Consider the following 18,822-nt stretch of genomic DNA (forward strand, 5'->3'; position numbering starts at 1 on the left):
CACTGGGCTTTAGGTGGGATGTTTAGAGGGTAAAAGCTCCTGTGGAGCAGGAGGCTTTGTGGCTTTTCTCTCCCCCTCTCTCCTGCAGGGGCAGCAGGTTTGTAGAAATGTTGGCAGTGCCCAGAAAGCCCAGAGTTCCCCCTGAACTGCCTAAGGCTCTGGGAGGGAGTTTGGGTGGGGAGAGGAGGTCTGGGGTGCAGGCCCTGGGCAGGGGATTGGGGTGCAGGCTCTGGGGTGGTGTTTCTGTGCTGGGTGCAGGTTTGAGGGTGGGGGTGCAGGAGGGGGTGAGGGGTGCAGGCTCTGGGCTAGGACAAGGGGTGGGGGTGTAGAGGGAGTTTGGGGGGTGGGAGAGGGTGTGGGGGTGCAGTGGTTACCTGAGCCTCCTAGGCAGGGCAGGCTGGGGGGGTCTCAACAAGCTGTTGCCCCCAGGCACTGCCCCTGCAGCTTCCTATTGGCCACAGGCGCGCTTGGGGTGGGAGCAGCATCTGTAGACAGACTTTCTCCTCGCCCGCCCGCCCCAGCCAGCAGACACATGGCATGAGCAGGTAGGAAGTTGCTCGGCTCTCGGCTGCGCTGCCGGTGGTGAGTGAAATCGCCCGTGGGATGCATGGTGGGGAGCGCCCGGGGTGGAAGGTGGGACTGAGGGAGAGACCCGGAGTCAGGCCCCGGGCCAGGAATATTCCTGGTGCCCAGGCACCCTGGGCCCATAGAACTCTCCACCCATGTGCCCAGATGGGATGTTTGCGGGGGGGGGGGAGCTGCCAGTGAAGCAGGAGGCTTTGTGGCTGCTCTCTCATGGGTCTCTGCAGAGCACCTGTCTCCGTAGCAGGCAGCACAGATGCTCTTGCCTGGGGATCCCCTCTGGGCGCTCGGAGCCATGCACCCAAGTGGCGCCCAGTCTCATCTGGACAGCTGCACTAACATGTCTTCTCTTCCACCCCCCCCCTCTTACTCTGGTCCCAGGGAGATGGCAGCCCAGTGGGCAGTGCTGGGGCTGTTGGCTGCCTGCCTGGCCAGTGCTGCGAAGGAATCGGTGCTGAACGTGTGCATGGATGCCAAGCACCACAAAACCCAGCCAGGCCCGGAGGGGGCGCTGCATGGCCAGGTAGGGTCTTGTCCTATTGACACAGGTCAGTCCATCCCTGACCTCTTGGAGCTCTAGGTGAGGGGTAACTGGGTCCCCTGGACCTGCCGTCCATTCCAGTGCAGGCTTGTTCCTTACGCTGGGCTCTCGTGGGGGAGGGGGGGCATGGGCGTGGAGGACTGTGGTGCAGGAAGCTGGAGGTGTTCATGACACCAAGAACTGTGTGTTTTCTCTCAGCCCTAGGAGGCTGCGGCAGGCAGGGTCATGGTGCCAACATCCTTGGGCTGGCAATGAGACCCAGCTCTCTGGCAGCAGCCATGCAAGCCATGCAAACTGGGCTACTTCTTTTCCCTTTAAAGAGGCCTGTCCCTTGCTGTTTTCCTAGGGAAGGCCTCAGGCAGAGGGCTGGGGAGCCAGGACTCCTGCCTTGCAATTCCAGCTCTGCCACTGATTCTGTGGGCAAACTTGGATATGTCCCTGTTAATTTCACTAGAATAAACTGACCCAAGTGTTGAAGGTGTTAACCTGACCCTGTCACTGTCTAGCTCACTGCTTGATATTATGGGTTGGGGTACTGAGTACAAAGACCTCAGCCCGCTTAGGACCATGGCGACAGCCACACTTATGAATAGCTATCTCTCTTTACTAAAGATGAGAGGAAAGAGGGCTGACACCTTTCTAGTGTCTGGTAACTGAGGCCCTGCCCCTTCTCTGCGCTCCCTCTTCTCCCCCTCCTTGCCAAGTCAGAAAACCCCAGACATCAGGGCTTGTCTGGGTGCCATTTGACACACAAGCCGAAAGCCGGCCTATCTGGGTGAAAACTGGATGGGTGGCAAACCTCACTCAATACTGTGTTTCAAATTAGGCTGTAACTTTGACGAAACTCTTTGTTCCTATTCCCGTTCCCTTTTGCTGCAGAGTTTGTAGAAGGCAGGCCTGCTGATTGGGGGATGGGGGCAATTGTCCAGGGTCCTGGGTGACTTTAAAGGACCCAGGGACCCCCAGCAGCACAGTGGAGTGAGGGCAGCCTTCCTGCCTGGCCTTGCTCCATGCCATTCCTGGAAGCGGCCATCCCGTCTCTGCAGCCCCTTGGCAGGAGGTCTCTGGGCACTGCCCCTGCCCTGAGCACTGATTCCACAGCTCCCATTGGCTGGGAACTGCACAAAGACCCCCTGGGCCCCCCCTCACCGGGGAGCTGCTGCCAGAGGGGTGTGCTGGTCGCTTTCAGGGGCCACCCCAGGGAAGAGTTAGCCCTGACCCCTCTCCTGCACTCCCTCAGTGTCCCCTGTCTTTCTCTCCCGCCCCACCTGGCAGCTAGGAGATGGTGCTAACAGTCTTGTGGGGAAAAGAGGCATTAATAGAAATCTGTAGCTGTGAAGTCTGAGCCCACTTCCTAGAAGACAAAACCAGACCAACACATACTGGGGCAGAGAAACCGGAGAAGATCAGCTATGCAGCCAATCCTCTCTGCAACCTCCCTGTTGGAGAAACTGCTCCAAAACCTGGCAAATCTGCATCCCCACTGGGTGCTGCCTTTCTGGTCACAGGCTCCCAGGAGTGCTGCAGGATACAGTCTTGGTGGGGAAAAGCCAGACCCTTAAACAGAAGGCACAAGGGAGGGAGCGAGAGGAAAGCAGACTGAAGGTGGGGGAGGAATATGACATACTAGGGATTGGAGCCGGTGACGGCAGGAACCAAAGTCTCTCATCACATTCATGGCTTCAGCTCAGTCCTGACCACTGAAGGTGGCCATGTCAGGTGGGTTTTGCTGCCTTGCCCAGGCTGGTAAGAAGATATTTGGGAACTGGGACAAGGAAGGTGTCCTAGTGGATTGCAGGAGAAGGTTGGGGAGGCAGCCATGTCCCTCCTTTGTTCCCCCATCTCCCAGCCAGCAGTCAGTCTGATCTTCCTCCCAAAGTCCTGGGGTGTCTGGGTTTTGTTCTTTTTAACCTGCTCCCCCAAAAAAAGAGGGCAGGGGCAGAACAGCCCATCCCATTTCGCTCACCAGTTACACATGTTCCCAACAAACACATTTAGTTCAGGTTTCTAGTCCCACATTCATTAACTTGAGGAGCACGTTGAAGTGGTGCCTTGTAACTAGGAGGCTTTTTCATTTGGACAAATTCAGTTGGTCTCCTCTTTGTGCCTTTCCCCCATCCCCACTTACCCAGTGCCCCCCCCCCCCAGAGGGGATCACAATTGGGGTAGATCTGGAGGCCCTAATAACACCATATAACAGCTCAGCGGCTGCCCCTCCAGCCCCAGTCTGTAGCTTCCCCACTTCATGGCATTTTGTCGACTTAAAGATCTCCAAGCACTCGGCAAAATAGCATCCCTGCCCTTCCGTCCCCGGTCCTTGGCCGTGGCCCTGGCAGTGGTCTGATGCAGGAGCAGTCCCGCCGTGCAGCACTGGAGGCTGGTGATGCTGCTGCATCCACGGCATCCTGTCTGCCCCCCGGGTGAGCGGCCGGAGTCCCCTGCGCACCCGTCCCTTGCTGTGTTCCCAGTGTGCCCCGTGGAAAGACAACGCCTGCTGCACGGCTGAGACCAGCACAGGGGCTCACCAGGACCAGTCCTACCTGTACAGCTTCAACTGGGCCCACTGCAGGGTGATGCCAGACAAGTGCAAGTGGCACTTCATCCAGGACACGTGTCTGTACGAGTGCTCGCCCAACCTGGGGCCCTGGATCCACCAGGTCAGGGGGCGCTGGGCTGGGCGCTGCGGGCGGGAGAGCAGGCTGGCTTGGTGCATATGCTCACGGCTCCCTCTAGTGGCGGGTCCAAATAGTGAGGAGTGAACTAGCACCATGCAGAGTGGCTCCTCCAGCTTGAGCGGTCGGGGGCTCGTGCTTTCTGTGCCGAAGGCCCCAGGTGCCATTCTCCACTGTCAGCTGGTGTCCCCCCAGGGCCCACTGCATGTGGGCAGGACAATCCCCTCAAAGCGTCCTGAGATCGGGAGGCTGCACTGAACGGCTCCTTTAGCTTCCCTCCCCAGGCGGTGCCCCGTGGGTCCTGCCATCCCCCCTCCTGTCTAGGACCCCAGAGAGCCTGGCTCCAATGCTCAGCTTGGCTGGGTTTCTCGGTGGGACTGAAGCTGCCTCTGTCCCGGGGTGAGGTGGGTTCGTGCAGCGTGTTTGCTGGGAGGCAACAGGTAAGATGGCAGATGCTGCTCCTGGCCAGGGCTCTGCAATAAATCCAGGATCTCTTCCTGGATGCCTGGGTGGCCTGCCTGGGATGCAGTTGAGCTGTAGATGCTGCCACACAGGTGTGCGGGGAGGCTGCTGTGAGGCTCTCCTGTCCCCTGGGGCCTGGGCCTGGTTCTGCTGGGACACGCACTGGCTCTGTTCAGTGGTGCTAGATCAGGGGGTGGGGGAGAGAATGTGTCTCACCCTTGCTCCCTGGGGCGACTGATGTTGCCTGCAGGGGGCCCAGAGCTGCCCCCTGATGCTCACAAGCCTGTGTCCTGGCAGGCGGATACCAGCTGGCGCCGGGAGAGGATCCTCAACGTCCCGCTGTGCAAGGAGGACTGCGAGCAGTGGTGGGAGGACTGCAAGGACGCCGTCACCTGCAAAGAGAACTGGCACAAGGGCTGGAACTGGACTTCGGGTCAGTGAGGCCGAGAACAAACTCTGCCTGCTGCAGGGGGGAGCTGGACTGCTGTACCCTGAGTGGGGCAGGGTCACACCTTGCTTATGGGTTTGCAGCTGTCTTAGAGGCCCAAGGGATGGAGGAGGGGCTCCCACCTCTCCCTGCCCCCTGATGGCAGCAGCCCTCAGACTAGCTCCAGACCCTGGGTGGGGGGCTTGCGAGAGGAGCACCCTGGGAGTGAGGGCTGAGGCTGTAGTCTCCTCTGGTCTCAGTGCAGTCCCTGGCTTGGTTTGGACTAGGCAGGTGGATGGTCCCCTGGACTGAACTTGGTGTCCAGTGACCCTGGGGCAGCTTCAACTGTGGAGATGGTGCCCACGCTGGAGCAGGGGCCGGGAAACCTGCCTCCTGTGTGAGCAGAACTGCCTAGCAGGTGGCCATGGGGCTCTGGGGTCTTCCTCCCCATGGCGACTGGGCGTGTGGTGCCCCTCTACAGAGTTGTGGCCATACCTGGTTCTGCTTGCCAGTATCCCCTGCCTCCAAAGGGGGTTAGGGGCCTGGTCCTGGAGGAGGCAACAGCTGTGGAATCCTAGGGGCAGAGCCGGAGGGTGTAAAATGGGGCTCCCCAGTCAGGAACACGCAGAAAAGGAGCTGGCAGGAGACCTGGATGCTGAGATCTGGGCTGTGAATGCCCCTGTACTTCCAGTGGGCGGAGGAGTGAATGGGGCTCAGCTGAGGCTGGAGTAGTGGCTGGCAGATAATGCACAGAGGAAGGATGACCCAGTGCTTGGAGCCTGGGACTTGAGACCTGCTTCAATTCCCTGCTAGTGACTGTAGGGGGTGGCCACTGTCTCACCACACTCCCAGCTCTTTCAATGTTCAGGAGGCCAAATAAGCAAACCAAGCCAAATATATTGTCGCAACCAATCCTGCACCTTGGCAGGGGGTCAGAGTAGGTAACCCTAGTGGTTCCCTCCTAAAGACCTCTGGTGCAATACAAACCCATTCCTACCTGCTCCTGCCAAGGGAGAGGAGTGTGTCTCACATGGCTAAGACCCAACCCACCAGTTTGTAACTGTTGCTTGGTGTCCCTGTATGCTGTGTTCTGTACCAGTACTGGGACCTAGACTGGATAGACTTTTGCCTTTGACAAGCTCTTAGCTAGTGCCAAGGCTGAAGGCAGTTTCCCAAAGTGTTGATCTTGTATTGGCTAGCACTGCTCTTCCATAGTGTGACCTTAATTCAGTCTCTGCCTCAGTTTCCCACCTGTGGAGAAGAGCACAGCCTTACCTTGGGGGCTCATGAGGATAAAGGCACAACAGACCCTGGGGTGATGGAGGGCCTAGAAGGATCAAGGTGCATTGGCAGAGCTGTGGGGGGTGGGAAACCCCAGCTGGGCTAGTGGGTTCCTCATTCTTACTAGCCTCCATCTGGCTCTCCAGGCTGCCAGTCAGAGATCAATCCAGGAGGTGAGTGACATGGCTACAAGCCCTTGAACTTCACCTCACAGGGAAGGACAGTTTCTCCCACAAGCCAGCTGGGCCGTTGCCAGATCAGCCAGTAGCCTGGGATGGGCAGATGCCTCGCAGCCAGAGATGGGGAAGGCATCATAGATGGTGTCAAGCCACAGCTTGCTCACTGCCGCCCTCTCCCTCCCCTTCCAGGGACCAACCGGTGCCCCCGCAGCTCCACATGCCAGCCATTCAAGTACGTCTTCCCCCGGCCGGCAGACCTGTGTGAGAAGATCTGGTCCAACTCGTACAAATACACCCTGGAGCACCGGGGCGGCGGGCGCTGCATCCAGATGTGGTTCGACCCTGCCCAGGGGAACCCCAACGTGGCCGTGGCCAAGTACTACGCCCAGAACGGGAGAGATGCCTCTCCTGCACCATGGGCTGGCCTGCTGCTGCCTCCTGCTCTCCTGTCCCTGCTCTGAGCAGCCAGGAGCCTCTGGCAGCCCCACTGGCTTATACAGGAAACATTTTTGCTCGGGGGCATGGGGTGTTTGCCCTGCTTTGGGCTCTGGCCAGCAGAGTCGGGATGCGGTCTGGTTACTGCTAACTGCAGGTGGAAACTGTCTGGAACTGAGACCTTCCCAGCTTATGTAGAAGATTTGGGCAAAATAAACTATCCCAGCCTTGCTCTGTGCCTGGTTCCTCCTTCATAGAAACATCCTTCTGCTCAGTCCCCAGGGCTGCAAAGCTACAAGGGGGGCCCAGCCAGAGGCTCCTTGGGGCTCTCAGGTTGCCTGGCAGGTGGGTACCTTTGTCCTAAACTGAGGTGGGAGCTGGGCTTGGGCAGAGTATGATCAGTGAGTGTAGGCCTGGCTCCAACCCCTGCTCATCCCCCTGGGGGGCTTTGGGTGCTTTGACTACGGGGGGGCTGCAGAGCAGGGTCTGGGCAATGCAGACAGCGGCAGCATCCTCTCCTGCCTGGTGCTAGGAACCCCCTGTCCCTGGCTCCCCTCACTCGTGCATCCCCATCCCCTGATCTCCTGCCACATGAGGCAGCTACAACGCTACACCCCCAAACTGGGCATTGGCAAGGGACAGGTCCCGTCTCTGAATGCCGGCTGCGCTGTGTTCAGGAGTCCCATCCAGTGCCTTAGGATGAGTAACAGACCAGCTCCAACCTTGTCTGGTGAGGGCACAGCTTGTTCTTCATCCGCACGGGGATGAAAGCAAACCGTGGGGCATGGGAAGGTCAGAAGGGCTGGCTCTCCCCCATGGGGGGGCAGCAGGGTGTCTCTGATCAGAGAGCTTCACCCCCCCCCGCAAACCCTTTCCATCCCAAGCAGTGTCAAGACAGATCTTGGCAAAACTTCATGGTGGCAGATGTCCTGCCCAGCCCTGGAGCCCATGTAGGGACCCTCTGGGAAGAGGCAGGGCCTAGTCCCATGCCAGCCACATGACTACAGCTTTCCCTGGTCCTGCAGGATGCTCTCAGGGTTTATCTTCACCTGGAGCAGCACAACCCCCCCCCCCCCCACACACACACACAGGTGCAGCTGTGGGGCTTTAGGGAAGCCACTACCCCCCCCCCCCCAGCTGGGAGAGCTTCTCCTGTCAGCATCACTAATCCCCCTCCCCCAGAGCCAGTGGCTATGTTGACCTAGCATGGTCTATGCCCAGGGCTATGGTTGGCCTGGCTACAGCACCCAGGGGTGTGGGTGGAGCAGTGTAGCTATTGCATGGGGCAGTAGGGTGGACCCGGTGTCAGTATGCCCCGGTCTCAGCTGGTCTGGGCAATGGCTGGGGCCTGGGTACAAAGAACCTGGTTTCCTGCTGCTAGAATTCCCAGGAGGCCTGGTTAGCGCGGGCTGAGGGCCCTGGGGAAGGAAGAGAAGTAACTGAAAGTGTGGGGAGATGGGGAGCTGCTGGCAGGGAGGAGCACAGAGCTCTGTGGAGACTCCCTGGGGCAGGGCTGTGGAACGACCCGCTGGCACCAGGCCCAGCAATGCTACTGTCTGCGGCTGTTTGAGCGCTGGGTGGGGCCTCCTGTGGCCAGTCACCAGGCTCTGACACTGGACCCAACACTGGGGGCCTGGGTGCTTCCAAGCCCCCTGGCTCCAGGGGTTGCTCTGAGTTCTGGCTGCTCTGGCATGTGCTCGGGCTGCAGGTTCCCCATCTAATGCCCCTTCTTGGGCAGCAGGCCTAGGAGGTCCCACTCCTTAGACCCTACTCTGTCCTTCGTGCCCCTTCTTCCAAATCTGCCCATGTGCCAGTTACAACAAGCAGCCCGTGGGCTCTGCAAGGGGCCTTTGCTCTCAGGCCTTGTCCACACAGTTGTTCAGGAGCAGCCCTGCCCAACAGCTCCCTGGGTAGCTGAGCACAGGAGGGTTACAGATCTATGAGAAAACAGACACTGGAATGCAAGTGTGTAGCCCTGGTGTCCCCCCCGCGCTCGCTCTCTGGCTTGTGTTTGAGCTGCGTCTGGGCTCAGGCTGGATCAAGACTCCTGCGTGTTCGCGCTGCCGGACAAAGTCTGACTGGAAATAAGGTGTCAGTGTTTAACTATGAGAGTAATTAACTCTTAGAACCACTCTCCAATGTGAACGGGGGATTCTCCCTCCTCGATGCTGTTTTAAATCCTGACGGGCTGGTTTCCTACGAGCTCTGGTTTCGCTCAGACAGGAATTACTCCAGGACGTGCCCTGGCTGGCGTTAGGCAGGGGATTAGACAAGCTGGTCACAGTGGGCGTCTATCGATCCCCCAGAGAGGTCGGCTCCTGCGTACTGACCCCTTTGCTCAGCACAAGCCATGTGCTAGGCTCTCCCTGTATGTTCCACAGCCCTCACCCCATCACTCTGGGCCTGGCATCCTGCTTCTGGCCCAGCTGCCCTCACTCACCCCTGGGGGCCTTGGTATATTGTTCAAATCGACCACCCTGCCCCGTGCAACTTCCATGGGGACTCGTCACCAGCTACCAGAGCTGCCTGGCTTCCACAGTGAGCAGGGCCAGGTGGAGATGGGTGTGGGGCGGGCATCCCTTGCTCCAGCTCTGGCTCTCTTCATTGCGAGGCTCCTTTCCTGCCTTGTCCCCAGCCCTGGCTGTGCTGGGTAAATGGAGCAGGTCCCACCATGCTGCTGAGGCCCCTGACCTGTCCCCACCCTGCAGGAGAGCTCAGCCCCACCCCACCTCCCCTGAGCAGACCATCTGGTGCTGCCCAGATTCTCCTGAGGGCCAAGAGGTGGCGCTGTGTCCACGTGCGTCCCCTCGGCCATGGACCCAGAGCATCCCGAAGGCACCAGCCCAAGTGAGGCATGCAAGAGACTTGCAGGCTGGGCAAGTCATCCCAGAGGAATGGTGCCCTCAGTGGCGTGGGGGTGAGCGTGCCCCAGATCCTGGGCTGTGCCCTTCTCAGGCTCCTTATGCCATGCAGCGGGAGGAGCTTGGATCAGGCCCAAGAGGATGGGCCCAGCGAGAAGGGCCGAGGGTGCGCCAAGCAGGGCCAGGGAACAGCCTGCGCCATCCGTGCAGTGGGGCCTGCAGGCTTAATCTCTTTGCTCGCTCAGCTAATTCTCCAGCCGGCTGAGGGAGGGTGGGCGGACGCCCCAGGCACCAGGAGGAGGGTCTGGGTCAGGGGTGCCCTGTGCAGCGGGGAGCAAAGATCCGCCCCCGTCCACTCCGCGGAGCTGGCTGCATCAGTGAGTCTCCACTCCTAATCCGGGTCATGCCACCCCGTCAACGTCTGCAGTGAGCAGCAGTGGGTGTCACCGGGCATACCCCGTGCAGACAGCCAAGGTCCCTGTTGTAATTGGCCAGGGCTGTCACCAGTCCGTGGCCCAAGCAACGGGGCCTTTGTCCCCTCCCTTGAGAGACCCTTCTACAGCTGCACCCATCTGACTGCCAGGAAGTTTCCCCAGCTAGTCCAAGCCTCTGTTCCACGTCTTCACTCCATCCCAAAGCTCCTCATCACCCCGCCCCCCCACATACACATCCTGCACCTCCCTAACTAATTCCTCCTCTTGGTGTGTCGCATGGGCTGGGTTCTCCTGGCTCTTCGCCCAGCCGTTATCAACCTTTTTTCATTGCGGACCCCTGCAAAATTTTGAATGGGGGTGCAGACCCCTTCAGAAATCTTAGCTCTAGGCTGCAGACCCCCAGGGGTCTCCTGCTGGCCACCGATTGAAACCACTGCCTTCACCACCTCACAGCCCAGCGAGGCATGGGTGGCTCACTTCACCGTCACCGTGGCAAACTCCCAAAGGCGCGTGGGCTCCTTGCAGAGCCATCCTGGACCGATCTCTGGCTGGGTCCGAAAGCTGATCTTGCTGGCAGGTCAGTTTATGTCCATCAGCGGCAATCTGGTTGTTCCACCAAAGCGTTTGGTGACCACGTGCTCGCCAGCCATGTAGTGGCCTTAGGATCCGCTGGTCTTCCAGCCTGACAAGGTGTCCCTAGCAAGAGAGCTGCCGAAACCGCCAAGGGAGGCGGTTGCAGAGTTTGCGTCGAATAGACTCATTTCTGGTCTTGTCCGGCCACCTGACATGGAGAAGCTGCCAAAGACGGCGAGATTCAGGCCGTCCGCCCGGTGCTCTTCAGCCTTCCTGGGCACCCACGGGTCACTGGTTGGCGCTTCTGAGTTCCCCTCAGTCACGCTCTCCAGCCCCCCTGTTTCCGTGTGTTGCTCCTCTCTGAGCTGCCGGGGCTTCCCTGGGGCTGCCCCAGGAGCGTCGATAACAGCAGGACACAAGCTTTTATGGCTTCGTTGAACGGCCCGACGACATTCTTTGACGAGATCGCAGATCGGGGCGAGGAAGGGAACTGGGCTCATGTGACAGACGGAGGGAGTGTCTGCACTACGGGGCGTAGCTAGATCACCATATCTGTGCCGGGAGAACCCTGCAGTATCACTGCAGCCCACCCCCACGGAAGGGTTTTCCCAGCACTGTGGGAACACTCCCTCCCTCGACAGTGCGTTCCTCCATCGCCCCAGCTGTGCCTTGCCCGGGAGTGAGGTTGGCCTAGTTCCACTGGCCAGGGGAGGAACTTACTGCTATCGGCCTAACCGTAAAGTGGAGACCAGGCCTTAGACTGCCGGGGGGCATTTGACTTAACACCACAGGAGAGCCTAGATTTTGACATTGAGTGCTGTATAAAAGCAATGCAGCACCCCCGGGTAAGGCAAGCAAGAGAGCCTGGCAATGGAGCTTGTTAGGTGCTGTACAACTCCCAGAGGCCGTGCTGATGGGCAGGGCGTGAATGGCCCGGATAGAACAGTGTCTCAACCACAAGTTACAGGGCATGAGGCAGAAATCACTGGGTGAGGTTCTCTGGCCTGCGTGATGCAGGAGATCAGAGTGGATAATCACAATGGTCCCTGGTGACTGTAAAACCCATGAATCTATAAGATTAAGACTGCCTCCAATTTGTCAACAAACGGACTTAAATTTATGAGCTTCTCCATGGTTTATGAGGCACAGAGTCTCTTCCACCCTTTTGCAGCTATTTTAATTCTAGTTGTATTCCTGCAGCACCTCCAAACCCCAGCCACAGACCAGACCACTCTGCCAGGTGCTGTAGAGACACAGAAAAACAAAGGTGGTCTCTGGCCAAAGAGGTGACAGTCTAAGGATAAGACAAGAAGTGCCCCAGACAGATAATAGGGAGCACAAGGGAACAATGAGACACCACCGTACAGTGCGGTGATTGTGACATTCCCCTCTGGTCTTATCTGGACCGGTGATCTGCTAGGTCACTCCAATCCTCGACTCTGGGAGCCAGCCTTGCCCTGCTCTGCTGTGAGAACCCCCACTCCTGGGCTGTTCTCACACAGCCTCTGGCATGTAAGCTGCTCCCAGCTACCTGCAACCGAATGACACTAGCCAATGTCTCCAGTCCCAGACACAACCCTAGGAACCTCCGTCTTGCAGTGTCCAGTTATGCCCATTGGACGCGGCAAGCTTATATGAGTTTATCAGTTTAACAAAGAAATTGATACATACCAGGCTTGTTATCCCAAGGGGAGCCTCTGACACGTTTCAAACCAAGCGCACTGCTTCAGGTAGAAGAAACAAACAGATTTATTAACTATGAAGATGAATTTTAAGTGATTATAAGTCAAAACACAACAAGTCAGATTTGATCAAATGAAATAAAAGCAAAACGCATTCTAAGCTGATCTTAACACTTTCAATGTCCTTACGAACTTAGATGCTTCTCACCACAGGCTGGCTGGTTGCTCTTCAGCCAGGCTCTCCCCTTTGATCAGCGCTTCAGTGGCTTGGTGGTGGTGTCTGTAGATGGAGGTGGAAGAAAGAGAGAGCATGGCAAACATCTCCTCCTTTTATCATGTCCTTTCCACCCCCTTGGCTTTGCTCCCTCCCCCACTTGAGTGTCAGGTGAGCATTAGTCTCTCCAGGCAAGATTAAGCAATTCCCCTGGTGTGGCCTCATGCAGGTGAGTCATTGTATTGTAGCTCCTTGCTGGACAATGGGGTTGATGGGTTATTTGACATCCCGCTGTGGAATTGGTTACTTTCCTTGCTGTTGCCTCTGGGGAGCTAATATCTGGTTGATTCCCCAAGTTACAGGATGTTTTAGTGACCACCATACAACACAATTCTCATAACTTCATATGCATTAGTGATATACATATATGGATAGAGAAATGACTTTCAGCAGATCTTAGACTTTCCTCTGATACCTTACAAGGCATGTGTGATAAATGAAGGGGGGGGAGGGGTAGTTCCCTTTTATGGACAGCCAGCCAGTTAGCTGTAAAATCCCTCTTGGTAGCTGTTCTCTGCTTGCTTTGCCTGTAAAGGATTAAAAAGTCCCCCAGGTGAAGAAAAGGAAGTGGACACCTGACCAAAAGAGCCAATGGGAAGGCTAGAACGTTTTAAAATTGGGAAAGAAACTTTCCCTTTGTCTGTTGTTCTCCGGAGAAGGAGACACAGAGCAGCAATGCTATAAGCAGGAATGCTGTGTAAAGTTTGAACCAGGTATGAAAATTCACTTTCCATACCTTGAAGGAATCACTGGGACAGGGAGGTAACCCCCAGGTGCTTTTGTTTGCTTGTAATTTTTAAGCTGGTCCCCAAGAAAGCTATTCTTGGTACTTAATTTTTGGAATTGCTCTTTTAAAATCTATCAAAAGCCTAAGTTCCAGATGTTTTTTCTTCCTTTTTGTTCTTAATAAAATTTACCTTTTTTAAAAACAGGATTGGATTTTTGGTGTCCTAAGAGGTTTGTGCAAATGCTGTTTAATTAGCTGGTGGAGACAGCTAATTTCCTTTGTTTTCTTTCTCAGCTCTTCCTCGGGGGGAGGGGGAGAGGGGGGTGAAAGGACTTGAGGGTACCCCACAGGGAGGAATTCCCAAGTGCTCCTTCCTAGGTGCAAAGGGTTTTTTTGGATTTGGATGCGTTTACTAAGCCAAGGTCAGAGAAAAGCTGTAACCTTGGGAGTGTAATACAAGCCTGGAGTGGCCAGTATTAATTTTTAAAATCTTTGCGGGCCCCCACCTTCTGCACTCGGAGTGCCAGAGTGGGGATTCAGCCTTGACAGCATGCTGTATATGTAAGATCCCGATGATATGAAAATGAGGAATATGGGGGGTTACAGTATGCTCCCCCAGGGCATAGAATGTCACAGTGATTCCAAAATCAAAGTCTTCACGGAAACATTTCTCCTCCTTCTGAGCTCGCTGGTGTGTAGGGTCACTCTGGAAATGTACACACTAGTTTGTTATTGTAGGGTCTTGTGGAAGTTTGGGGGCTTCACCTCAGTGGTTTGTTATGGTAGGGTTGGTTGCGGCCTGTGTGCACTAGTTTGTTTTTGTACGGCTGGCCTGGGGTTGCATAGAATCATAGGACCCGAGGGGATCTCGAGAGATCATCTGGTCCAGGCCCCTGTACTCCTGGCAGGGGACTGGTTTGTTATCGTAGAGTCACGCTAGGGCTGAGCACACTGGTTGTTATTGTACAGTCAGTCTGGTCCTGTGCACACTAGTTTGTTTTTGTAGGGTTGCTCTTGATAAGCACTGGGCTGCACATACTGGTGTGTTATTGTAGGGTCACTCTGGGCCAAATATTGTAGGGTTTCCTGGCATGAGCACTGGGCTGTGGTGACACAGAGGCCCCTTGTTCTTTGCAAACAACTCCCGCCTCAGACCTGACAAACTCAGTGCACCAAACACACATCTTGCAGGAAATTTACCCAGAAAGAGTAACATGTAAGGCAGGGGTCGGCAACCTTTCAGAAGTGGTGTGCCGAGTCTTCATTTATTCACTCTAATTTAAGGTTTTGCATGCCAGTCATACGTTTTAACGTTTTTAGAAGGTCTCTTTCTATAAGTCTCTAATATATAACTAAACTATTGTTGTATGTAAAGTAAATAAGGGTTTCAAAATGTTTAAGAAGCTTCATTTAAAATTAAATTAAAATGCAGAGCCCCCCGGACTGGTGGCCAGGACCCGGGCAGTGTGAGTGCCACTGAAAATCAGCTTGTATGCCATGCGTGCCATAGGTTGCCTACCCCTTATGTAACGTATCTAGAGAAAGCTCCTGACTTATCAAGACTCATGATCAATGCGAGATGTATGTGTGGGGAATATTGAAGGAAGAATGTGTTGATATTGACAGTGTGCTTTATGGATGTGGAGTAGAAGTTAATCACCAGGGGATAGTGTGTCTCTATGATGGTCCATTCCAGCTGCAGGGAGTCATGGCCCCGCCCCGGTTAGCCAGGGATGTAATGCCAGGATTCAGTTGTCCAGCCTTGCTCCATCCCAAGATTATCAATGGAAACCCTGAAAGAAAACTGCAAACCTTCGAGACCAGTTGGAGGTGAAAATGGGACATTACAACACACAGGGGATCGCCCTGCCTATGAACAGAGACCAAAGGCTGTTCCACTATACCATGATGGGTGATCCCGATCCTTTCACTAAGGATGGAGACCTCTTGAGGGACAGGGGTGTTCTCATAAAAAACTGGATCCTGGGTCCTGCGAAGCCAGTCGGCTCCGCAACAGACTGAGCGGTGAGGGGGAAACCTACTGTATCAGCTGGGCAGGGGAACTATCGGTAAGTGTAGGCCCAGGTTCGCGTTTCAGGATTTTGTTTTGTCTGGGAACCATTTGTTTCCAGGGCTCTCGCTCGTTTCCAGTAGAATCTTTGTATTTTCTTAAACAAACCTTCCTTTGTTTACTAACAGGTGCTGTGTGGTTTACAGGAGCGGTGATAGAAGGTAACACTGATTAACTGTGGGGTACACTGCTCCTTGGGGGGCAGGAGAGGTGGGATTTCTGTGAGGAGCCAGTGCCAGGGACTGGCTATCACAGGGGAATGATCCAAAGGGACTCGGGGCCTGGGGTGCACCCAGTGTTAACCTGCAAGGCGAAGCCAGGGCTGGCCTAGCCCAGAGGAGAGTGCTTGAGTGGCTGACAGGCCAGTGATATTCGGGAGCTGACACCAGCCACCATAGGCAAGCACCCTCTCGCTAGGGGTAGGGGGTAGCCAGGGGACCCTCAGTCCTGGGTGTCCCAAGAACTGTCCTGGCTCTATGCACCGGTTCATTATTGCAGGGTCTCTCTGGGGAGGCCCACGCTGGTTTGTTATTATAGCTTCCATTCCTCCCTCTGCCTCCTGGGACCGCCTCTCTCTGGCAAGCTCTCGAGCGTGTTCCCCAAGTAATGGCTCACGCCCACCAGGCCCCTACCCCGCGTGGCCCACGGGAGGCAAGCCCGGAGGAAGTCGCAGTGATCCTACTTCCTTTTCCCACAAGGAGATCTACAGGGTTGCAGCTGCCTAGCTCGGTCTTAGGCTAGAGCTGGTGTCTAAAATACTCCGTGCAGCTCACCCATCCGAGCAGGGATTCGCTCGAGTGCTCCCTGCAGCTGCGGCTTGTGAAATTCTGCCTTCCTCTTTCTCCCAGGCCTTCATTTACATGCTGCAAGGCTGGGCACAGGCTGCTGTCCCTGGGGACGTGGCTAGAGGACAGGAAGAGATACAAGCCAGGTCCCTTAGGCGGCCTCAGATCCCTTCGACACTGAGCCCCCCTCGGACACTGTCTCCAGGAGGCCAGGGTGGTGCCCTGCACGGCTGGGCAGGAGACCTGCACTAAGCCCTTGGTCAGCGCCTGGCATGCGTGGGCGTGCATTGCTGGCGTGGGCGTACTGGCCCGCTGCACTCCAAGGGTGGGGCTACCCGGCACTCAGAGATGTGACTGCAGCACGTGGAGACTCACCCCAGCCAGCTTCGACCTCGCTAGCTCACCCCACAGCAGTAACCGTAACAGTGAAGCTGCCATAGCATGAGCTAGCCCTGCCCGCCCAGGACCTGGGTACCGGCTCGAGTGGCCTGGGCACATGCTAAGCCAGATCCACGCTAGCTCGGGTACGTGTACACGCAGTCACACCTCCTGACGGCAGTGTAGACGTACCCCTAGTGTGGACGCGGCTTATACTGGCAAAGCTAATGAGGATCTCGCTTAGTCCAGCCCTCCCTAACCCCCCCCATACAAAACAATCTATACAGGCAAAAGTGCAGCTTTGTCAGTATAACTGTGTCTACACTTGGGATCAGGTCAGGGATCAAACCCCTGCCCCACACAGCTACGTGTACAGTGTAGACCTGGCCTCATTCACTGCTACTGTCATTGGGTGTCATTGCATTGACTCCGCTGGGGTTCCAGCCCCTTCTCCCCATGCCTGGAGGAGGGGTGGGGTCGAGGGGCGGTGACTCATCAATCAGCTGTGACATTCCCCCTTCTGATTGGGAGGCAGCATGGGTGGGGGAGGCCCCTCCAGGGCTCTTCAGTTGTGGAGGGGGATCATCAGCGATCCAAGAGGTCCACAACCCCTGCGGCCCGACAAGGGAGAGCTGAGTCCCGCTTCCAGGCACCCTGCTGAGCTGTGGCTTCCCCTCTCCTTCCTCGGGGTGAAGATGTTTGCAGCGGGGGGAGGGGAAGGTTTTGTGCCTCACGTGCCAGTCACATCCTTATTGTGGGACAAAATGCAGCCCCCCTCCCGCCCCCCCCGGTTTGTACTGAAACAGGATTAAAGGGGAGGGTCTATTTGTAGCTATAGAGCAGTGACAGGTCAGTGGTTTGCTCACACCCTGGCTGATCTCCGCAGGGTGCTGAGTTTGAATCCTGATTCCCAGGCGATCCCCTCGCAGGAAGTGGCATGCCAGTCGGTGGCACCCTCCCCCCGCAGCCAGTCCCGAAGCAATACCCCAATGCGGTGCTTGGGGGCGCTGTGCTGCTGGCAAAGTACGGCCATTTGGGTGAGAGGCCAGGCCAAGGGCCTTGCCCACTTGTGGATTTTGTTATTATCACCCGCCCTTCTGAAAGGCTGAGGAACTCTTTCCATACCAAGCCTGAGTTCCCCTCCTGATTTGCAGAAGAGTTAGCACATTAATGGTTAGCCTCACTAAATTCCAACTCAGGCAATTACATTCTGTTGCCCTAAATTCTTCTTCTGGTTTCAACCGGTGTTCTTCTTCACTTCCTGACTCAAATGGTTGTGCGATGATCCTGTATCTTTTAAACAAACAGCAGGATCCCATGCACACTTCCCCACCCCTGGATCCCACGGGAGTCCTGGATTCCTCCAGGAATCAAACAATAATCTTGGAATATGTCCAACCAAAACTGGCAACCCGACCCCCAGGCTGCTCTGTCTTCTCTCTCTCCTAAGCTCCTGTGAGCCGTGACTGGCGTTGTGTGTACTGACCAGTCAAACTGATCACACTTGTTCACTCAAACCGGTATTTTCCAAGAAGAATCATTCTTTACTCCACATGGACACTTCGCCATGAAATGTTTGGTTTTGACAATTTTTTTGTGTGTGGGGGGGTGTTTTTTGTTGAACCCCCCCATTTCTTTTTTGTTTGTTCAGTTTTGGTAAAACTGAAAGATTTCAACCACTGGAGCAAAAATTTTCAGGAAGCCCACAAGTGTTCACCCGACTAGCCACTTTTTTTTTTTTTTTTTTAAATTTTCGTTTGCTGTTTTTTTGGCTTTTCAACAAAATCCTGAGGAATCTGGAAAGAAGAATTTCAGGGAACACAGTTTCTAAAATGTCATCAACATTTTTCATGGGAGGAAATAAACCATTTCCTACCATGTTCTGTTACACAGTGGTGAGCACGTTGTCAGCCCTAAACAAATATGAAGTAAGATTATTTATTTGGTAGCATCTTGTGCCTCTAACCAAGATCAAGGCCCCATTGTGCTAGCTGTCTACTATACAAACATGTAGTACAAGACAGGGCTTTGGACTCCAGCTCCAGGAAAAAACCTGCAGCTCCACTGCTCCGGAGCTGCTCCACGCTCCAGATCTGGGCTTCGCTCCAAAGCCCTGGTACAAGACAGTTCCTATTATGAAGAGTTTGCAATCTAACTAGACAAGCCAGAATTATTATCTTCCTTTTATAGAGGAGAAATATCAAAGCACAGCGCTTAAGTGATCTGCCCAAGGTCCTGCAAGCAGTGGCTGGGGGGGTGACAAGCAGGGATCCTAGAAATCTGTTTGCTACAGAAAAACCCAGCATTTGCGTTTTTACAGAGAATCTTTAGTTTTTACATTTTGTGAACAAATAAAAATATATTGAGTAGAACCGCATTTATCCGAGCCTCCAGTATCCAGCTCTCTGTATTAACAGAACCACCAGCTGAGACAGTCCAAGCCCCAGCCACCTGGGGG

The 18,822-nt window shown here is 55.5% G+C and overlaps 1 protein-coding gene and 1 long non-coding RNA gene across 2 annotated transcripts; one reads left to right on the forward strand and one right to left on the reverse strand.

Moving 5' to 3' along the window:
- Nucleotides 1–967: 967 nt before the first annotated feature.
- On the forward strand, nt 968–6,749 carry LOC140899562 (folate receptor alpha-like). Its single transcript, XM_073315323.1, has 4 exons — nt 968–1,105; nt 3,592–3,780; nt 4,555–4,690; nt 6,334–6,749. Exons 1-4 carry the CDS (start codon nt 968–970, stop codon nt 6,603–6,605), a joined length of 735 nt encoding a protein of 244 aa, XP_073171424.1. The 3' UTR covers nt 6,606–6,749.
- A 4,830-nt stretch (nt 6,750–11,579) lies between these two features.
- Nucleotides 11,580–12,652, reverse strand: LOC140907516 (uncharacterized). Its single transcript, XR_012157513.1, has 3 exons — nt 12,338–12,652; nt 12,119–12,168; nt 11,580–11,690 (listed from the first exon to the last, which is right to left on the reverse strand). It is a non-coding gene; the product is annotated as an uncharacterized lncRNA (long non-coding RNA).
- Nucleotides 12,653–18,822: the final 6,170 nt, after the last annotated feature.

The sequence above is a fragment of the Lepidochelys kempii genome, chromosome 1 (genome assembly GCF_965140265.1).
Source record: "Lepidochelys kempii isolate rLepKem1 chromosome 1, rLepKem1.hap2, whole genome shotgun sequence".
Classification (NCBI taxonomy): Eukaryota; Metazoa; Chordata; order Testudines; family Cheloniidae; genus Lepidochelys; species Lepidochelys kempii.